Source organism: Cyprinus carpio, chromosome A8, assembly GCF_018340385.1.
Source record: "Cyprinus carpio isolate SPL01 chromosome A8, ASM1834038v1, whole genome shotgun sequence".
NCBI lineage: Eukaryota > Metazoa > Chordata > Actinopteri > Cypriniformes > Cyprinidae > Cyprinus > Cyprinus carpio.
In genome coordinates this window covers 6,835,712-6,857,412 of record NC_056579.1, presented here as the reverse complement: position 1 = coordinate 6,857,412, position 21,701 = coordinate 6,835,712, and the positions used below count along the sequence as shown (strand labels likewise).

Below are 21,701 nucleotides of genomic sequence, written 5' to 3'. Positions count from 1 at the left end.
ATTTTAACAGTTTTAGCAGGTTTAATGGTTGCAAACATGAATTCTGACCACAAGTATACGAGTTTATTCAATTATTACTACTATTATTATTTAAAAACATAAATTGAAAACAAAAAATAAATACCAAAAATAAACTATTACAACACAATTAAACAATACTATTAAATTATTACTACTATTATTATTGAAAAAAAAAAAAAAATATACATACATATAAAAAATAAAGAAAAATAAATTAAAAAAAATCTAAATAAAACAAAAATATAAAAAATATAATTATAAATAAAATATAAATTTATGTACATTAAAAATGAAAAAAGTACAATTTATGTAAAAAAAATAAAAATACAATTCAATTTAATCATAGCACAATCTAAAAAAACATAAAAAACAATATCAAACTAAAACTTCATAATGTCTAACTGCATTTCATTACTATGTAGTAACAGAATAGCCTTTATGGAGCTTCATAATGGTCCTAACTGCATGTTCATTACGATCCATCAGCATTTTGTGGGAGAATTTCTAGTATGCAAGCTCGCTGATCATCCATCTAAAAAAATCTGCAGCGCACAGTTGCTTGCGGCTTTGAGGATAGTATTAAAAAGGCCATATCACACTCTTATGGGGGTTGGACAAATGGCTCACTGTTGTGGCTTTTCGACCGCCCTGCTTTTTTTAGTTTACCTGGGGCCTGTGGCTGAAGGGAGTTGTTGCATGTCTGACTGGACCACATCACAGGAATGTAAATGTTTGCTGTGGGGCACAGCATTTCATGGAAGGAACATTCCATAATGTACCACTTATACCCTCGAGATTTCAGCCTAAGTATCCAACTCCTGTTTTCTTCCCTTGTCCCTCCCGGCTAATTTCCCTGCTCTTTTCATGGACCACTCCATCACAACCTCCGCCTCTCTTTGTCTGTCCACCTGCTCCCTGGCTTCATTTTTTTCTCCCTTATATATCTGTGTGTCTTCTTTCCTTGTGGTCCATCATTTTCTCTTTGCCTGTCCACCTGCTCCCTGGCTTCTTTTTTTTCCCCAGAACTACAGCAGTGTGAAAGATGGAGCAAAGGAAGCTGAATGATCAAGCAAACACACTGGTGGACTTGGCAAAGGTGTGTACAGTCAATTATATTTATTCTATAGAATGGATAGATTTATTAAGCAGCACAACTGTTTTCAACAATGATAATAATAACACACAGTTCTTGAGCACCAAATCAGCATATCAGAATGATTTCTGGAGGATCATGTGACACTGAAAACAGGAGTAATGGCTGGTGAAAATTCAGCTTTGCATAACAGGAATAAATTACATTTTAAAATGTATTCAAATAGAAAAGTTTTTTTTGTTTGTTTGTTTTTTTTATTGCTCTATTGTTCATCAAATAAATGCAGAGAAACTTTCAAAACATTCAAAAAAATCATAAAAACCAAAAACTTGCATCATAGTACTCTGTTTTCTCAGCTCATATGAAAAAACTGCAAAAAAAGTAAAAAAATCAAGAAAACTACAACACTACACAAAAAAAAACCTAAAAAAGTATTATAAAAAATAGTATACAGTATGCAGCATGACCTGCATCCTTCATATTATTTGGCAAGTGACTCAGTACCTGAATAAATAATGGGAATTTTATTTAAATGTGTTATTTATTGATTTATTTATATTTTTAATAATATGTTTTAAAATATGTATTTAATATTTTTAAATATTTTTTTTTGTTTTAGTTTTTTGTAGTCAGAAAATGTGCTTACTTTTCCATGTCAGTAGACAACACAGTGTATTTGTATATGTGATTTGTGCATTTTTATGTCTACTAATTGTGTTTATCACTTCTTCAGACACAGAATGTGATGTACGACCTGGTCTCAGAGCTGCAGGATCGCAGTGAGGAGCTGGAAAAGCGGATCGGTCACCTAGAGGCAAAACTGGACTCCATAAACAGCAGTCTGCAGGCTCTGCCTGGCCTGCTCTCCCAAGCCATACAGCAGCAACAGCACCACCTGCTGGACGGGCTGACCCAGCGCGGATTCACTCTCACGCGCCCCCCTTCGCAGACCTCTGAACGCTCCTGGGCATCATCTGTGCACCGGCGGAGATCACCCTCTACTGCACCACACACGTCCTCCGATAGCGGCTAGCACGCTCTCACACACTCAAAATCATACTCTAAACCTACACACACACTCCTACACACCTCTATCACCAACTAACACTGCTAAATATACTTTTAGTACTGAAACGTTAACAAGAATGACAACTTCAACACACTGGAATAAAAATGTAATGAATTAACTCATCATGGTAGAGATATGGTTTATGTTTAGCCATTGTATGGCTGTTTAACGTTAGCTTTTTTGTAAAGCCCTTGTATAGTATGGACTGGATTCAGACTGCAGGGGGTGAAATGGATTTATATAGAGAGAAATAGTTTGGAAACAGAGAATTAAACGGAGCTAACCTCGTGAAATACAGAGGACTGAGAAGGAAGGAAAAATGGGAGAGGAAGTCACCAGACAGGCAGTGATTACAGATACAGTATATGCTATGTTCTGAATAGCATACTAGCATGCTACTTACTCTTACTGCAGTATATATTTGTATACAGTGTACTGTATGCATTAAAATTCTCTATGGCATTTGCCAGAAAACAGTGCGTTGAATACCGTATCGTACAATGCAATGCAGTTGAGTTTTCTTTTTCAGCATTAGTTGTTTTAAGTATAAAACATTTTGACATTAAAACAAGGCAATTTTAAGAAATAACTGTGGACATGATAAGAAAAAATGTAAAATGAAAAGTCACACTTGCGATCTTTGCCAAGGAAAATGAATGGGAAATGCAAAAAAATATGATTATACAGAGATAATCTACAGATCATCATTGGATTTTAAATGCCATTAAACAGTTTATTAATTTGAAATAATATGAAATATTCTTCCTAATAATTGTATTACTTTAAATAGAAATAAATGACTTATTTAGAGGTGAATATTGTTTGAAATCCCCTCAAAATGTAAAATATTTCGGAACTAAACATGCAATACCTAAAACGTAATATATTTAAAATACATTTATTTCATACTAAGTATAGTTCAAATCTATTAACATATTTACTGACATATTGCTTGAGACTTACTGATATAAAAATGATATTTAAACTTTATTTGGAGCACTATTTGTGCACAATGTACATTTCTTAATATTAAACCTAAAATGTGTTTTAATGTCACTATTGATGAGGATTGTATGATCTTTAAATAATATTAGACATAAAATAAATATCTAAATTAAACATACAATAAATACTACTAAAAAAGAAAAACAAAATATATTTCAGTATATCTTTAGATGGGCTTCAGCAATACCGCACAACTAAAGTGCATCAAGTACAAAACTAGTTACAGTTTAGCAGACTTTAAAAAAACAAAATTACAAAGTATCAAGTTAAAATTATAAAAAACATAAAAAATAAAAAAAGAATACTTAATACACTAAACAAAAATATTTCAAATTCATTTTAGTATATTTATTTTTTACTAGGGATGTTGTAAGATCATGTGGCAAAAGCTACACATTTGTTGAACGTTGCATATTCAATGGAAGTTCTGTATACAGTATATACTGCACAGTATTAAGTACTAAGTTGGTATTCTAATCCATTAAATAGAATTGTTGTTGAATTATCCAAATCATAGAAGCTTAGGAAGGGCCTTTGGAAGTCCCATGTTCAGAATGATTAATCATTACTAGAAAAAAAATGTAACAAGACATTAGCATAAAAACAAAAAAAAAGAAGAATAAATACAATTTACAAACAAATAAATATCATGCAAAATAAAAATTTTTAGCTAGTCCAATTCAACTCATAAATGTTTCCATGAGTCACACCACACATTTTCTTTATATTACACTGACAACATTCAAGGTCTTATAGAATAATATGCATTCTCGCTATAGGAATGAACAATATTCAAGCACACTTTTTCCAACAAGTGTGAAAGACCAAATAAGATTCCAGTAGAGCTTCCAAAGGTCCTTAAAGCATCTTTAGCTCAGGCAATCTCGAAGGCAGTCTGGGGATGTGATGGGAAGAAAATACTGTACAGCCCCTTGCATGTTTCAATGCAAATTATGATGGAGCTGACCTAAAGGATGGTTTTCTCTTAAATTTTCCTTTCTTTTCTTTTCTCATTTTTTACAGAGGTTCCTTTTTTATTATTTACCTAGATTTTTATAGCTTGTAGAGGATATACAAAATGTTACAGCAGAGCGGCAACATAGATGAAAACATGCATTCCTTGATCAAAGACTTAAAAAATTAATCTAAACAAAATGTAGAAGCAAACAACAGGAGATAAATCCCACACTTGGATATCATTACCACTTACATTAATCAATTTGGTTCCCAGTTCTAGGATTAGAATGAAAGCATCAAGATGTGATTGTCATTACGGGTTTGAAAAACAGCAAACTGCCTTTACTGTGTGTCTTTGGCCTTGTTGACCAAGCTGTAGTGGATTTACATAATGCTGGGCTCCAATATAAAGAAATAAATGAACAGTTCCACTACCTGGCCACATTGCATTTTTATATATCTTGTCTTTGTTGGATGTGTTGTCTTTACATAACTGCTTTTATTCTATTTCTTATATAAATTCTTTATTGGTTCAAATCCACTAACCTTTAATTTGGTCCATTTTAAGACAGCAACAGTAGTAATGACGCAGAATGTGGCGCACAATCTAAGAATAGCAGTTCCTGTATTACTCCCAGTTAACCGTGCATAGAACATTTGTGCTGAAGAAAATGGACAGTATTTTTAGGCCACTCTGAACAAGGCACTTTATAAACTGTAACACACATGCATATATTTCTTTCATTGTTCAGCCATCCATTCTTCTGGAACTCCTCTGCACTCACTATTTTGTGGATTTGCGGAAGAAAATTAAAGGAGTAGTTCACCCATAAATGAAAATGTACTGAAAATTCACTCACCCTCAGGCCATCCCAGATGTAGATGAGTTTGTTACTTCATCGGGATAGATTTGGAGAAATTTAGCATTATATCACTTGCTCAGCAATGGATCCTCTGCAGTGAATGGGTGCCGTCAGAATGAGAGTCCAAACAGCTGATAAAAACATCAAAATAATACACAATTAATCCACATGTCTCTAGTCCATCAATTAAAGTATTTTTAATTGAAAAGCTGGGTGCTTGTAATAAACAAATCCATCATGGTATTTTAACTTCAAATGAATGCTTCTGGGCAAAACTGGTCCATAATCCATAATATCCATAATTATGATTCTGGAGAGACTTGACTTTTTCACTGAAGAAAGCAGTGTTATGGAAAGAGGGCTCGTATTTTAACCGGAAGCAATGGTTTGAAGTTAAAAACATCTTAGTGATAGATTCGTTTATTACAAACACAGCTTTTTGTTTCACAAGATGTTGCGACATGTGATGTTTTTATCAGCTGTTTGGACTCTTATTCTGACGGCACCCATTCACTCCAGAGGATCCGTTGGTGAGTAGGTGATGTAGGCGAATGATAAATTTCTTCAATTCTGTTCCAATGAAGAAATTAACTCATCTACATTTTGGATGGCCTGACAGATAATGTAGACCTTCATTACGTTATGAAAAATACAGCGAAATAACATTGCAATATAATGACCCGCTAACTGTAGCCTACATTAGGCTATCTCTTACATATGCAGTTGTGAAAGTTGATGTATTCAGTCAGTTCAAAGCAGTGGGTGCTGTGATCTGGACAAACATGTCTCATCTCACCCTCATTGAAATTCTTTCTTGTATTATGTCTTGTTTTAGTAATTGACTCAGTCAGTGACATGCACGGTATGCATAAACGTGATCAAAATGCAGTTAAATGCACATTTAGCTGTTCAGAATGAAGATCACTTTCTCAAATGTTTGTACAATCAAGCAGGCTCTGCCTAGTGGCATAATACTATGAGTACATTACGAAGAAGAAGATTAACTTTAAAATACTTTCCTCTGAAATGATGTGATTTATTTATTGTATCAAAAAATTACTCAAACACTGAAAGTTTCAGTATTTTTCTCCCTGCCTCTTTTTCCTTTCATTGAAATGACCTATTTTTTCCTTCCCAAAACATAGGGAGGACTATTAGGGTAAAATGAACGACAAGGTAAGTTGATGCTATGTTTCTAGGCAGCTTAAATAAACCATGTGACAGCATTTTCATGTAGAGGCAATCATTTTTATATTTGGTGAAGGGTTGCACATGGTAAGTGTGACTATTATTTCCAAAAATGGGTTTCTTCCCTTTCCACATGAGTTTCAATCATGTCATAAGTTTGGATGATTTGGAGATAACTGAAGAAGCACTTTCACACACATTACAGTTTAGTTTGATTAGTTCGTTGGTTCAACCCCAACTTCCTCCTGTACACACATTCTGAAAAAAAAAAAAAAAAAAAAAAAAGTTCTCAGTCAGAAAGCTGTTTAACACTTACATTTTTCTGTCACAAATTTGTTTTACCACAAAAGTGCTCTGATGTGGGGATATATATATATATATATATAAAGCACTTTCTGCATTTCCCCATGCATGTCTCCACTCAACATTCCTCCCAGGTCCATTATCTTTGCTCTGAGTATTTATTAATATTTAAGAACCAAAACAAATAAACCTGGCACATTTTTCATGCAGGTTTGCCCCCCCCCCCCCCCCCCCCCCCCCCCCCCCCCCCAAAGTTATGTGAATTAATGGATTAATCTATTATTTATTACTTTATTACAAAAAAAAAAAAGTGTGGTTGTAGGTTAAGTGCTTTTTGTCCATAAAGGGTAAAATGAACAGATCTACAAAAAAGAACGAACAACAAAACGGGTGTATGATTTTTTTTTATTATATTCTTGCCTAATTTTAATTCTTTCACAGATATGAAAGTTAGTGCAGTTAGAACTGTGGCTGGATATATAAACTATTTAGGCTAGTCTTAAAAAATTAGTTATCTTTTTTTTTTTTTCCAAAACTAATCATAACTATTTTAAGTCAGTTACAAAAAGGTAGATTGGTTAAATATTAATCCAGAAAGTAAGACTGATTACCCTATCTTACTACTGGTTGGTCAAACTAGTTCTTAAGACAGAGTTGGCTGTGTTTATGCCCATGATGTCATTCTAATATTCAACGACATAACTATGAAAAATAAGGCCTAAAGCACGAGAGCCATTGATGGCCATGTCGAATATTTTTGCTATATATTAACAATGCTATTTGTTTCAATTTATCACAAGTCTGGCCTTGTGTAATTTTTTTGGGGCAACATAGACCTATTGAATTAAGTATTTTATATTACTATTTGTACTATAGTAGTCATCGTAATAATAAATAACCTCAACCAAAGAGACATCATATGCTGCAGTTTATTTCGTAGGTCCTCCCTCTCACCTCGGTTTATTCCCATGACATTCTTTAATTCTACGCAGGACGGCGCTATTTAACAGCGCTATGCAAATACTGCGCTTTAAAAATAGACGAACTAAGGCTATTCAGCATTCTGCAACCTGCTTATCTCTCAAACACCAAGAAGTTTATTTGTTATAACCTGGTTATTTACACAGTGACACTTAAATGAGCAAATGGCGTCGAACAGTGTGGAAATAAAGAGCTAAATTAGTTAATCCTGAGTGAGAGATTGATCTTTTTGATGTTCTAGTTTTCAGAAATAATTAAATACACCCATGACTGATCCACTTGCTGAGTTTTATTTATTTATTTCGTTTTTAACAATCACAGATGATGTCACTTCTTGTAGGGTGATATCATCAAGGAATCATTATAATGTAGACTATGTGATAAAAATCACAACACCTGTTGGAACCAAAGTAGTGAAATGATTTTAAATCCATCCTTTGTTATTGTGATATTGTCATAATATAAACCTAACTAATATAATTTCGGAAAAAATAAAAAAAATTGTGAATTTAATATTTTATTCGCTATAATAAAATAGAGCCACGCTAAAACATTTCATGACAGAAATGCCCCGCCCTCTGCGGCTTTTGTCCAATGGAATAAAACCTGGTTTGACTGACGAACTGCGGAGAGCGAACGAGTCACGTCTCTAGATTAGATCGAGTAAACTTCTTGTTCTGAAGGAAGTTTACTTTCACAGCCGTTCACGCATTTCCGCCCACATCTTTTTGAGGGGGGTCAGCAGCACTGGAGAATCGTCTGATACAGAGAGACTCGTGCAGATGTGTTTCACTGCGTGCAGGCGCAGGTGGACTACACAGCTTTAGAGAAACAGCTGTCTCAGCCAACACCTTTACTCTCACCTGCTTCATTTTCATTTATTTTTTAACCCGAACTGAAAATTTAATTTGAAGACGAAGAAGAAAAATCTGAGAAAATAATATTGCTATTAATAAAACAATTCTTCATTTCTTCAGGTGAAGACAGATTCAAAAAGGTAAAGAATGTTTTTGTCTTAGATTTGTATGTATTTTAGATATTCAAAAAAATATTATATTTATATTTTAAAATATGATTATTTATAAATATTTAGCATTTATTTATATATTTTTGTAGTTTCTAATGCTTTTAGCCTCTTATTAAAAAAATGCATTGTTGTTGTCTCGCTTGAAAAAAACAAAAACAAAAACAAGAGTGACTAAAACTAATTTTAGTGCAGTGAAGTTTTACTAAGACATGCGAAGTAAACAATAACAGCTTTTGTGATCTTTGCTCCAAGCTAACCCACTTTTAGTGTCCCTGGAGTTTATTCATCATCAGCTTCAAAAATACCATTATTACTTTTGTGCATAATATTACGACAGTACCATGCTTTTTGGACAAATACCATGGAAATACCATGTTTCTTACCGTGTTAATGTTTTACTTATACAGTATACAGAGTTTCATACTACAATAATACCACGGTTTAGGTCATGTATGGTAGCGTTCTTTGAAATGCCTTGTACTACCATGTACATTCCGTGGTACATATTAAAGTACCATTGTGTTATGATGTGATGCCAACATTTTACCATGGTACTTCTACATTAATTAATCATAAATGAAATCAAAACTGTGCTGTGTTGGTAAATAAGAAAGGATTCTCTTGAGGACACCTGATCACTACAATTGTATCTGCCTACGTAGGCACCCCCACTCCGGAGCGGCCCAGACAGTGAAGCTCTTGTGTTTTTCTATCCAAACCTCTTTTTTTTCTTTTTACCTCAGGCCTTTATTACCATGGTGACCATGCACAGACAGAGTGCAGCCTTGACTTTTTGCTATAACAAAGGAGAGAAGTTGGGGGAGGCCGGGCAGTAGGTGGACACATAGTAAACAGATAAATGGCTTTATCTAGGCCTTGGCCAGGGACTGAAAGTGTAGTATCCATTCTTCTGTTGTTGTGGTCTTGCATGGTGCTGTAGATATTGAGATTTTTTTTATTGCATTTTAAATATTATATTTTATTGAAGACATTTACTATTATGGCATTACAATTGATAACATAAGACATTATAAATTTGAATAATTTTTATTTAAAAAAAATGAAAATATATATTTTATGTTATATTTAAAATTATTTTAAATATTATATTTATTGAAAACAGTAAAATCATGACATTACAATTTTAAGAATTATTAAGAATATTTGTACATTTTAAATATATATCATATTTAGTGCTGTCAAATGATTAATCGCGATTAATCGGATCCAAAATAAAAGTTTTTGTTTACATACTATATGTATGTGTACTGTGTATATTTATTATGTATATATAAAGACATACACATACAGTAAATATTTTTGAAAATATTTACATGTATATACATTTATATATTAATATTCTTATATTTTATATTATATATAAATATATTTAATATATAAACATAACATATTTTCCTTAAATGTATACATGCATGTGTTTGTAATTATATATACATAATAAATATACACAGCATACACGCATATATTATATAAACTTTTATTTTGGATGTGATTAATCGTGATTAATCATTTGACAGCACTAATCATATTATATATATATATATATATTATCATTTTTTTTATTTTTTATTTTATTATTTTTTTAAATTATTTTAATTACTATATTTTATTGAAGACAGTAAAACTCAACTTGACAGTCAACTTCAAAACTTCAATAACTTCACCCCTGGAGCATATGATCTGAAATTAAACAAACAACATGTTTGGCCAGAATTGAAATCTATGCATTTCAAGAGTCAGTGTGGGACAATGGTTGAGATTGAGTTTAACTCCCATGGTCGGGCCTGTACACAGCGGCTTTGTGTGGACAGACTCTGATCCCTGGTGCTGATGTCTCCACTATACTCTCTGTTGTTACCTCACACTGATGAACGTCACAGTTATTTTAGGCTTGTGGTTTTGGGTAACATCATTTTGGCCTGTGTATTAATTGATGTCACTGCTGATGTGCTGACTTAAAGGAATACTCCATCCCAAAATTACAATTTTGTCATTAATCACTTACCCCCATGTCGTTCCGAATCCGTAAAAGCTTCGTTCATCTTCATAACACAATTTAAGATATTTTGGATGAAAACCGATAGGCTTGAGTATGAAAGTATGAAAAGCATCGTCAGAATACACTATCTGCCATCAGTGATTCAACCGTAACATTATGAAGCGATGAGAATACTTTTTGTACACAAAGAAAACAAAAATAACAACTTTATTCAACAATTCCAATCCTCTGTGTCTCTCCAAATCAGCGTAGCACCATTGTGTATTCTGACGATGCTTTTCATACTTTCCTGGACCTTGACACTGTTATTTATTTGGCAGTCTATGGGACAATCTCAAGCCTATCGGTTTTCATCCAAAATATCTTAAATTGTGTTATGAAGATGAACAAAGCTTTTACAGGTTTGGAACGAAATGGGGGTAAGTGATTAATGACAAAATTTTCATTTTGGGATGGAGTAACCCTTTAAGACATTTAAAAGCATAGCTCACCCATGAATAAAAATTCTGTCATTATTTACTCACACTTGTCTTCTTCCCAGCCTGTATGCTGTTTGTTATGTCTTCCAGGATACACAAGGATTGTCTGTCAACCTTCAAAAAATACATTTCTTTTTTGTATTTATTTATGCTTATGATTATTTATGTATAATATTCCATTGCAGATCCTGTTTATACACAAAAGTGACAGTAAAGACATTTATAATGTTACAAAAAAAATTTTTTTTTTTGACCTTTCTATTCATCAAAGAATACTGAAAAATTAAGGCAGTTTCAATTAATAACTTAAATGTAGATCTGTTCCTTACATAAAGCTATTTTGTATCTTAGACTGGAATAATTAGACTGGAATGCTTTTTTTTTTTGTCTTTTAATCTGTCTTAAAAAAAAATTATAAAAAATATTTCATAAATTTAGCTTGTCTTAAACAGTAAATGAGGAACCTATAACATACATTCATTTGCTTTTTTTTACCAGGTCATTGGACGTCTTTGAGAGATGTTTGAGAAACAATCCTACGATAGTCCCCCCATGTACACCCCGCCTTCCAATGGCTTTGAACCACCAGGGAGCTTCCAAGACCCACGGAGTGAATTTGATCCCTACCCTCCAGCTCCAGGATCTTACTATGTGGGTGAGGAGGTACCACAGCATTTCTACAAATGGTTGTCTCCTCCGGGAATTGTGAAGATTATGGTAGGAATCGTTATAATCCTCTGTCTGGGAATCTTCGCCTGCGTGGCCTCGACTCTGGCTTGGGACATGCAGTATGGATTAGGTTATGGATCTGGACAATCCGGCTATCCTGGATACGGAAGTGGATATGGATACGGCAGTGGGTATGGATACGGAAGTGGATATGGATACGGAAGTGGATATGGATCAGGAGGTTACTACAATTCTTACCCGACCCCTTACTCGGCAAAGACCAGCATGATTGCTGTCGCTGCCATAAACTTCATCATCGCTTTGGGGATCTTTGCAGCCAGCTTCTCCAAAACAAACACGTTCCGCAGCAGGAAGTTCTACCTGGTGGTGCTTGTTGTCTGCTCTATAATGGCAGTGATTCAGGGCATTATAAACATTGTGTACATTGTAGGAGTGAACCCTATGGCCCAAAGCTCCTCCAGCTCATACTACAACCCCATGCTTATGATGTGTCAGAACCTCTATGGCAGCAGTGTGACAGGAACAGGGGCCGGCTTTCCCATCTATAACCAGTACTTGTACCATTACTGCTACGTGGACCCTCAAGAGGTACCATTTAAAGTTACAGGATGTTTCAAAATGGCTTTAGACACTACATTTAATTTATGTTTGCTTTATAGTCTACAATCCAAGAATTTCAACTACCCCAGTGTGTCAATCCATACAAGAAGTGCATTTTTTCATATAGATTTTCAAAAACATTTTAAAAGAAATCTATTTGATTTGAGTGGTTTAATCCAGGTCCTGTGAAGACATGTGGTATTGAGGTTGGAAGAGAGTGCTGTACATTCACTCCTCCCACCTGGACGGTACTGAGACTCAAACCCGCAACCTTTGGGTTGCAAGTCTGACTCTCTAACCATTAGGCTACAATTGCATAACTTATGTATGCATACATAATAATCTGAACACCAGAACGGCCAGGCATGAGTATAGTTTCTTCCCTCAGGCAATCCATCTCATGAACAGTTAACTTGGCAATAAATGTGTAATACACAACACTACTTATACATTTATTTATTTATTTAACACTCATACCTCTTTTTACATTTCCTTGCATTTGTACATAACACACCTGTACACACAAATACCATCTATTGTCTGCTTTGTATATTGTGTATTTAAAAAAACAAAAAAAAACAAATTCATCTTGTCACTGTCCTTCTGTATGTGCTGTGGAAGCTTCTGACACCAAAACATAACATACATGTAAACATACCTGGCAATAAAGCTCTTTCTGTTTCTGATAATTTATGTACAGTATGCATTGGACTTAATACTACAATTTTGTCATTCCCAGGCAGTTGCAATGGTTTGTGGGTTCATGGTTGTGGTGGCACTGGCTGTGGCGGCCTTCTTCTCCTATAGGACCAGAAGTAAAATCTGGCACTACGGGAAACCAAACATCTACTGGGATCGACCGCTAATGGGAGGAACCGAGGGCAGAGATGTGGAGGATTGGGTGAGTTTCTTTATTACCACTTAGTGCATGGAGGAAGAAACACATGGTCACTAATTAAGTGGCACACCCAGATCAAAATGGCATGAAGTGTCTTGCCTAAGGGGATGAAAATGAAAGGCCAGTGTCAGGCTTATTACTAGTCTCTACAGCAAACAGCATCCAAGTACTTTGTCCAAGTTATATATATAGGCTCTAGCATCCCAGCAACCGTCCATGGGACAAGCAGTTTGATTCTTCTAAATAGTTTGTGATAGTCAATCTAGACCTTTTGTTAGGGTAGACTGGGAGCGGTTCGAAGGTGTGTTTTGAAGTCATATATCCTTTAATAGTTTCAGTGGCCTCTGCGACACTGGTGATAATTCAGTCACAAGGTTGAATATGTTGCTGATACGGTCTGTTTGTTAACAGCCAGCCTAGTTTTGCATGATTGATCATTAACCAAACTGAGAAAGTCAAGTGGCCTTTAACCTCTTGGGTGGATGACTATGAATGACTAAACTTTTGTAATACCAAGAGAGTTAGAAAGCATACTTGAATTAGCATTTTTTTTTCCGTTCAAAGAATAAATGAAGTATTTAGGTATAAACATATTTATTAGAAGTATTTTTCAATGGCTGAGACACGGCTGTGGCCATGGTTGGGTATATTACTGATTATTATATGTATATTTAAAGAGTTATTTATTTCAATAATTGACTTAAAAGGACAGAAAAATACATTTACAGTCTTAAAATATGTTTTGGGTAAATGCCAAATATGTATTGTATGTACAAAATGAATATAATTTGACTGAAAATATATATTTAAATATTACTGATTATTGTATGATTTATACATACATACACACACATATATATATATATAATTAAATAATTGATTTATTTAAAATTCTATACAGCCAATATTTTATTTTCCTTTCCAAAATATAATTTTGAAAAAAATGCTGCAAAAAGTTCAGCTTTAGGAAATATATTTCTCAAACTGAAAATCTGAAAATATATTTTGTTTAAACCTTTAAATGGCAAATATATTTTTATATTATTAAACCTTCAAATATATTACAAAATGGGTAAATGCTAAATGTTTTTAATATAGTTTGTACAATATAAATATATAGGTAGAAAACTAGAAAGAAATATAAAAATATGTTAAAATGGTTAAAAATAATAAAGAGAATATATAAGTTATTAAAATGTATCATAAATATATATATATGTATTTTATCCATTTTAGCAATACTTTTTGGGCCATATTTTGAAATAATTAGAAAAAATATTTATCTGAATATATATTTTTGCCATATGGGATTAGACACAAAACATCTGAATTTAGATGAATATTTATTTACACATTATGTACTGAAAATGTGACAAAACTGTCAGTACATTCTGGGACTGAAAAAACTGTTCATCAGCCATGTGGGTATATTTATAATCTAATGCTGAGTGTTTTAAAAATAGCCAAATATCAGCCAATTTATTATCCTAGCTAGTATAGTAATCACTGTCTGTTCACATTGCATCTATGGTTTTATTTTTAGTTACAGAATGGTGTGTTTCAGTGATACAGTACACAAGTCACATTGTGTGTGTGTGTGTGTGTGTGTGTGCGCATCACTCAGTACCATTGCATTACTCACTGTGACTCTTTCTTATTGGAAAAAAAGAAGCAATTCATGCAATAAAGGTTATTCAAGAAACAGACATTTTGTAATAAAAAGATCAAAAGAACTTTAATTTAATTAGCGTCAATTTAAATAAAGTTAGATGACTGTGTGTCTCCTCATAGCAAAGAAAAATAACAGATGAGATCTTAATTGTTTTTCCTAGACGGATATACTAAAATTAAATGAGATTAAATGAGAACAAATGGGGCCTCCAGCATTTCAGAAGAGATCAAACTGTGAGAGATCAAACACTGCTCAGATTTACTAAGATTCCAAAGTTTGCAATCAAAGGTCAACTCAAACAGAACGTTTTTCCAAAATCATTCATAACTCTATAGCTCTATACTCTTAATGTGTTACAGTTGTTTCTATTTTTAATTCTAGGAATTTTTAAAAAAATGTCTGAGACAAGGTCGATAATTAAATAAGCTTTAAACTGAGAAAAAATGAGCAACCTCTATTAAATCTTTCGTCCAGAGTCTACAGGTGGTTAATAAACCCATAACTGGTAGTGAAGGCTCCGCTGGGGTGGGGTTTGATTTTGGATTAAGTCTATTGGAAACATAATTACTACCATCATGAGACTGGTCTGCCTTTCTCTGCCCTGGTGCTTTCAGTAAATCTATGAGCTCTGACAGAGTTCCAAACACTCCCTTTAAGTTCCTTTCTCTCCTTGCCTTTCTATCTCTCGTTCACATTTTTCTGTTGCAAAAGGAGATCACGAGCATGAAACGTCCCTCTTTTCTGTGTTCTCAAGCATTCTTTCCCTGCTAATGTAGCGTGATCACGGATCAGTGGTGGCAGTAGCTCATGCAGGGAAAGCATTGTTGGAATTCCTGGATGATTAGGGCTCTTCTACACAGTGGCTTTTCCCCTTCTCCCCAGCTGCAGGGAAACACTCCTCCACCCTCTTTCCTGCTGCTTTCTCCCTGCTAACACACACACACATGCCTTCACGCAAAACCCCTTCAGAACAAAACAAATAATTCTGCCGACATGTACACCTGACTTCATTGTTTTAGCATTGTATTGTTCGGGATTGTTTTCCTTATGGTTTTTACTTTTATCCATACAGCCACTCCTTCTTTCACCTTTTTGCTTTAGAAAAAAAGTATTATAAGTCATATATTGTGCCAGAAATCTAAACTATTGGCATTGTGTGTTTATCACAAAACACTGACTTACATGCTGAGAACATCCTCTGAAATCAAACTTCAGCAGGAAGAGCAAGACCACTTTTGCTTCACATTCCCTACAGTCTTTCCTGTACAGCAGCAGAAGGAAAATAAAGTCTAAACAATGGATCTAAAATGGTTTCTGTGTTGGTATAATGTACACAATGCAATTTCAAAAGTCTGCGATCAAGACAGATTTATGATGTTGTTAAAGGGATACTCCACCCCAAAATGAAAATTTTGTTATTATTCACTTACCCCCATGTCCTTCCAAACCCGTAAAAGCTTCATTCATCTTCGGAACACAATTTAAGATATTTTGGATGAAAACCAGTATGATGTCTTTCATACTTTTCTGGACCTTGAGAGTAACTTACTTGGCATTCTATGTGACAGTCTCAAGCCTCCCGGTTTTCATCCAAAATATCTTAAATTGTGTTCCGAATACAAATTAAGCTTTTACGGGTTTGGAACGACATGGGGGTGATTAAGTAGATTAAGTGACAAATTATTTCTGTTCATTTTGGGGTAGAGTACTTTTTTTTTTTTTGGGCAGCTGTGGCCTAACGGTGAGAGATTTGGACTTGTAACCAGAAGGTCGCAGGTAAGTAGTGGGAGGGAGTGATTGTTTGTGAAGTATAGGCACTAATATACATAACATGCTCCTTACAGTCAGGCACACTGGGGATGGGTTAAATAAGCTTTATACAAGTAAAACTTACTTTTTTTTATAGTAATATATAAACATCAATTTATCTATTTTTATAATAAGCCACTTTTCCAATTTTTAACATCTTATTTTTTCAGATTTACACTGCTGATCAAAAGTTTTTAAATAAATGTATGTGACAAAAAAAATATATATATTTCAAATTAGTAATTTTAAACTTTAAAATTGTTACTATTTGTCAAATAATACTAAAAAACACATTGCTTTCCACACAAGTATTAAATGCTTTTTAACAATGATAATAATAAGAAATGTTTGAGCACCACATCAGCATATTAGAATGATTTCTGAAGGGTCATGTGACACTACAGACTGAAAATTAAGCTTTTTCCATCACAGGAATAAATTACAATTTGAACTCTATTAATACAGAATAATAATATTAATATATAATATAATATATAATAATATAATATAATATAATATATAATAATAATTATAATAATATTTCACAATATTGGTTTCTACAGCATTTTTAATCAAATAAATGAAGCTGTGGTAAGCTTCTTCAAAAACATTTAGAAAGTCTTACCGACCAACCTTTCGAATGGTATTGTATGTATAAATATATCATCTGCAGAAAAACAGATTGTTGAGTGATAAAGATTGTGAAGCCATTATGATTACACATTTATTTCACATTTAATTTATTATTTCTGTGTATAACTGCATTGTATATCAATCAGTGCAATACAAAAGTTTCCTCAAAGCTTGGCAGCAAAAAAGAATAGTTTTTGTCCAAAGATCACAGATAGTGTGGAATATGTTCTTGATAAACTATGATGTTGAAGCAATATATTTTTGCTAACATTATAAGCTGACCTAAGGGAATTATTGAAATGATACAATTATACAATAAGTCCCTTTTCAAATTTTATCCTGATTAAAGATGCTACTGTTCATCAAACAAAAGAGACTTAACCCTTTCAAATTCATGTTAAAATATCTGTTATCTGCTTTTAGTTCTTCTCACTTTTCGCCTGTCATTATCTAAAATATGTTGCTTCCTGATGTTTTGCACGTCATGCTCTTTGTTCAGATATGAATCAAAGTTTGTAGACTTTGTACTAAACAGTTTGTTCCTTTTTCAGGTCAACCATGTACAGGATGGACAGAGCGTGCAGGAGGCATCCATGGTGTTTTCAGAGAAGATGGCTCCTGTTCTGGCTTCGGCCCCCAGTGTCGGCTCCATCCCCTTAAAGACGGGCAGTGTCTTTAGCTCTGAGTCCCACAATGTTATCGGGTGAGTGAGTGAGTGAGTGATCCAAGCTGAGCTCCATGTCAACAGGAGCTCAGATATTGCATGTCCCTGCTAAGAAAATGTTGGAGCTTACTTTATTGCTTAAGGCCTTAATAAGTCATTTAAAACTGCTTTCCAGTTTTACATACTGTACACTACTGATTAAAAGTTTGTAGTCTCTTATGCTGACCAACACTGCATTTATTTGATAAAAAATCGAGTTTTGAAATATTTTTTTTTTTCAAATTATTACTACAGTTTTCATTGTCACATGATCTTTCAAAAATCATTCTAATATGCTGATTTGGTGCTCAAGAAACATTTATTATTATTATTATCATTGTCAATATTGAAAACATTTTTGTGGAACCGTGAACCATCATTTTTTTTCAGAATTTATTTTTTTCTGCATTTATTTGAAACAGAAAGTTTCTGAATAGTATAAAGCTCTTTATTGTCACTTTTGTCAATACAGTTTTGATAGTTTAATGCATCCTTGCTAAATAAATATATTAACTTAAAAAAAAGAAATCTTAAAGACCCCAATTTTTTGATGGTAGTGTATAGTTACTCCTGGTTCAAACTAGTCAGTGGCATTTTTTCTTTTTTTTTTTCGACCTTGGTTAGCTGATGTTAAATCATCAGTGCTACTGTGCTTTCAATAGCTATCTGGATCATTAATCTGCCTAATGGTCTAGCCATTAGTTTCATGAAGTCAGGTCAGATTACACCAAATATGATGTGTCTTTGCATGAGATCAATCTTTCTACATTATTATAATTTGTTTTTAAATTATGTCTGTCCCTCCTTGTCCCTTGTCCTGTCCCATCTTTCTATAGACATTGTTGGCTTTCATTTAAGAAATAAAAAAAGAGTATTCTGTAATTTGATCTAACATGTTTATTGGAAAACACAAAAACATCACAATGAAGGGCAATGAAGAAAACATATTGCTTATTAACACTGTGAAATGTGAGACAGCAACTTGTGAGGACATTTGAAATTTGTAAGCAAATGACATTTTCTCTTATTTCTGTCAATGCTATGTTTAAGAACAGTGTTTAGTAGCCTTAATATCATTATCTCAGCCAGAAAAGCATTAAGTACTTATGAAGCATCCTCAAAAATATTACTTCTAATGTGCATTTTCTCATTCAATTCATTAATTTTCCTACAATAACTGCACAGTCTTGAACCTATGGAAGTTTATTTCCACCACGGAATAAAAAAAAAAAAATCTCAGTTTATATCTCACAATACAGACTTTTTTGTGAGATATAAAATCAGAATTGCAAGAAAAGGTAAATTGCAAGGTTTTTTTTCTTAGAATTGTGAGTGTACGTCTGACAATTCTGATTTTTTTTCTTATAATTCTTAGATTCCAAAAAGACAGAAAAAAAATAAAAAATAGGACTCAGAGATGTAAACACGGAATTCTGAGCAAAAATAAAAAAAAGCCTGTATTGTGAGATGTAAACTCACAATTGTTAGACATAAAAAAGTCTGAATTGTGAGATTAAATTCGTTTTTTAATATCTTTATTCAGTGGCAGATATAAGCTTCCATATAAACCATTTCTCTTTTTGGGTAAAGTAGTAACAATTTTTCCACCCACAGTTACCCTGAGCGCTCTTTTAGCCACCCATCTCACTCCACATCCCCATCTGGAGAAGTGAGCTCCAGCCCCTCCGACCAGACAGACACCATCCACAAACCGTCCACCTCCAGGGGCAAGAGACTCAAGAGGAACCCTGAGCTGGACGAGTCCCAGTACGAAACTGAGTACACAACCGGAGGAGAGACTGCCAATGATTTTGACGAAGATCTATGGACACGGTGAGGATTTGTTGTGGTTCAGGTTCAGGGTTAGTAGCACACCCCTCATTTTTTTTTTGAGATAATCATCTCTGGTAGGCATGTCCACATGCTAACATAATAGACTAAATTAAATTTTGGTTAATGGGTCAAAGGTATTTGCATATGTATACATGTTTATATATGTTGTTTGGTTTGATGAGTTAAAAACATGAACAAACTAAGTTAAATAAACTAACATGAACTAACATTGAACTATATATATTTAGAGTATTCATTAACTTTTGGTAAAGTTAGTTACACTTGTAATTTTAAAATACTTCACTGCATTATGACTAAATATTCTCACTATTTAGCTGTTTTTTGACACAAATGAAAAGTACTGGGTTGAAAGTTAGAGTGGCCACTTAGAAACAAGTTGACCTTAATAAAGAGTTAAGGCATGGTCACATTAGCAACATTTCAGTGAATGCTGGTACATATTTCACATTAGGAATTACTCCAAATAGTGGTATTTGGTACATTAGCAAAAATTTGGCAAATGGAAGTATTTCACATAAGTGATTTTTTTTGGTAAATGTTAGTATTTCACATTAGTAAAATTTCTGTGAATGATAAGATTTTTTACGTCAGCAAAATTCACATTAGAAAATGTATTGGTGAATTGTAGTATTTCAAATTAGAGAAATTTGCAAAGCTTTTCACATTTGCTTAATTTTGGCAAATAGTTGCATTAGTGATTTTTTTGACGAATTGTAGTATTTTCACATTTTTTCAGTTTATTTAAATTTTTGTGAATGATGGTATTATTACAAATTAGCACAATTCTAAATACCACAGACCATTTTCAAACCAAGCAGCTTTTTGTTTGTCAACACTGCAAATTTGCATGACCATATTGGCAGAAAGTAGCATCACAACTGCTTTCTGTTTCATTCCCAATCAGTCTATATCCAGAGATCACATCTGATGCCCAGCGACACAAGTATAAGAAAGAGTTTGACTCAGACCTCAGGACCTATAAGGAACTGTGTGCCGAAATGGATGACATCAACGATCAGATAAACAAACTCAGCAGAGAGCTGGACACACTTGAAGAAGGCTCGTCCAAGTACCAGGTGAGCGACTGAAACTTTTCAGATGACTGCTTCACCTCCCTGTTGTTGACTTTCTTTTTTTATCTCACATTACAGGCTGTAGCAGAGGAATATAATCGTCTCAAAGACCTAAAACAGGTGAGTCATGGTGATAAAACTGAAGTATAAACAAGACTAAACATCTGACTCATGTTCATAGTAATAGATGCTTTGCTTTTTTTTGATGCTAATATGAGGCTTTCTTGCCCTTCTTCTCTCTGTTTAGATGGCAGATCATCAAAACAAGAAGCACCAATGTCGCGAACTGCGCCACAAGCTTTTCCATATTAAACAAATGGTTAAGATCTACGACCGCCGTCAGTAATAATGAGCTCCATTAAACCACCACACCTGCTCTCCTTGTTAAACACTTCTGTATTTAACTGACAAAGCCTTCAAATGACTGAGTGACCAAAGTTGCCCGAAACTGCTGTAACCATGGCTTCACCCAGTGCTTATGATTAACCTGAGCCCTAAAGATGGTTGGAAACAAGGTCCAGAGATTCCGAAACTGGTCCTTCCAAAGTCTTTCCATTACCTGCAACTTTCTCTCACACTAAAAACATCCTCTTTTTTATAGAGATATACACCACATATCCCCTGAAATGCTATAAAGCATAAAAATATTGTTGTTCTGTTTTTTGTTTGGTTCGGTTGTGAGTGCTAACTTCAAGGTTAGCTGATTACAGCGGTGCATGTGTTCGCTGGAGGAAATGTACTTTGGACAATCCTCTCCAACTGA

General features: G+C 33.8%; 1 protein-coding gene and 1 pseudogene across 1 annotated transcript; both read left to right on the top strand.

The window, feature by feature from the left end:
* LOC109059029 overlaps window positions 1-3,164 on the top strand; it is a 32,699-nt pseudogene extending 29,535 nt beyond the window's left edge.
* Window positions 3,165-8,093: 4,929 nt separating this feature from the next.
* On the top strand, window positions 8,094-21,520 carry LOC109085661 (occludin-like). The gene is made up of 8 exons (XM_042761837.1): window positions 8,094-8,477; window positions 11,505-12,284; window positions 13,036-13,197; window positions 17,860-18,011; window positions 19,626-19,844; window positions 20,770-20,941; window positions 21,017-21,058; window positions 21,186-21,520. Exons 2-8 carry the CDS (start codon window positions 11,526-11,528, stop codon window positions 21,282-21,284), a joined length of 1,605 nt encoding a protein of 534 aa, XP_042617771.1. The 5' UTR covers window positions 8,094-8,477; window positions 11,505-11,525; the 3' UTR covers window positions 21,285-21,520.
* Window positions 21,521-21,701: the final 181 nt, after the last annotated feature.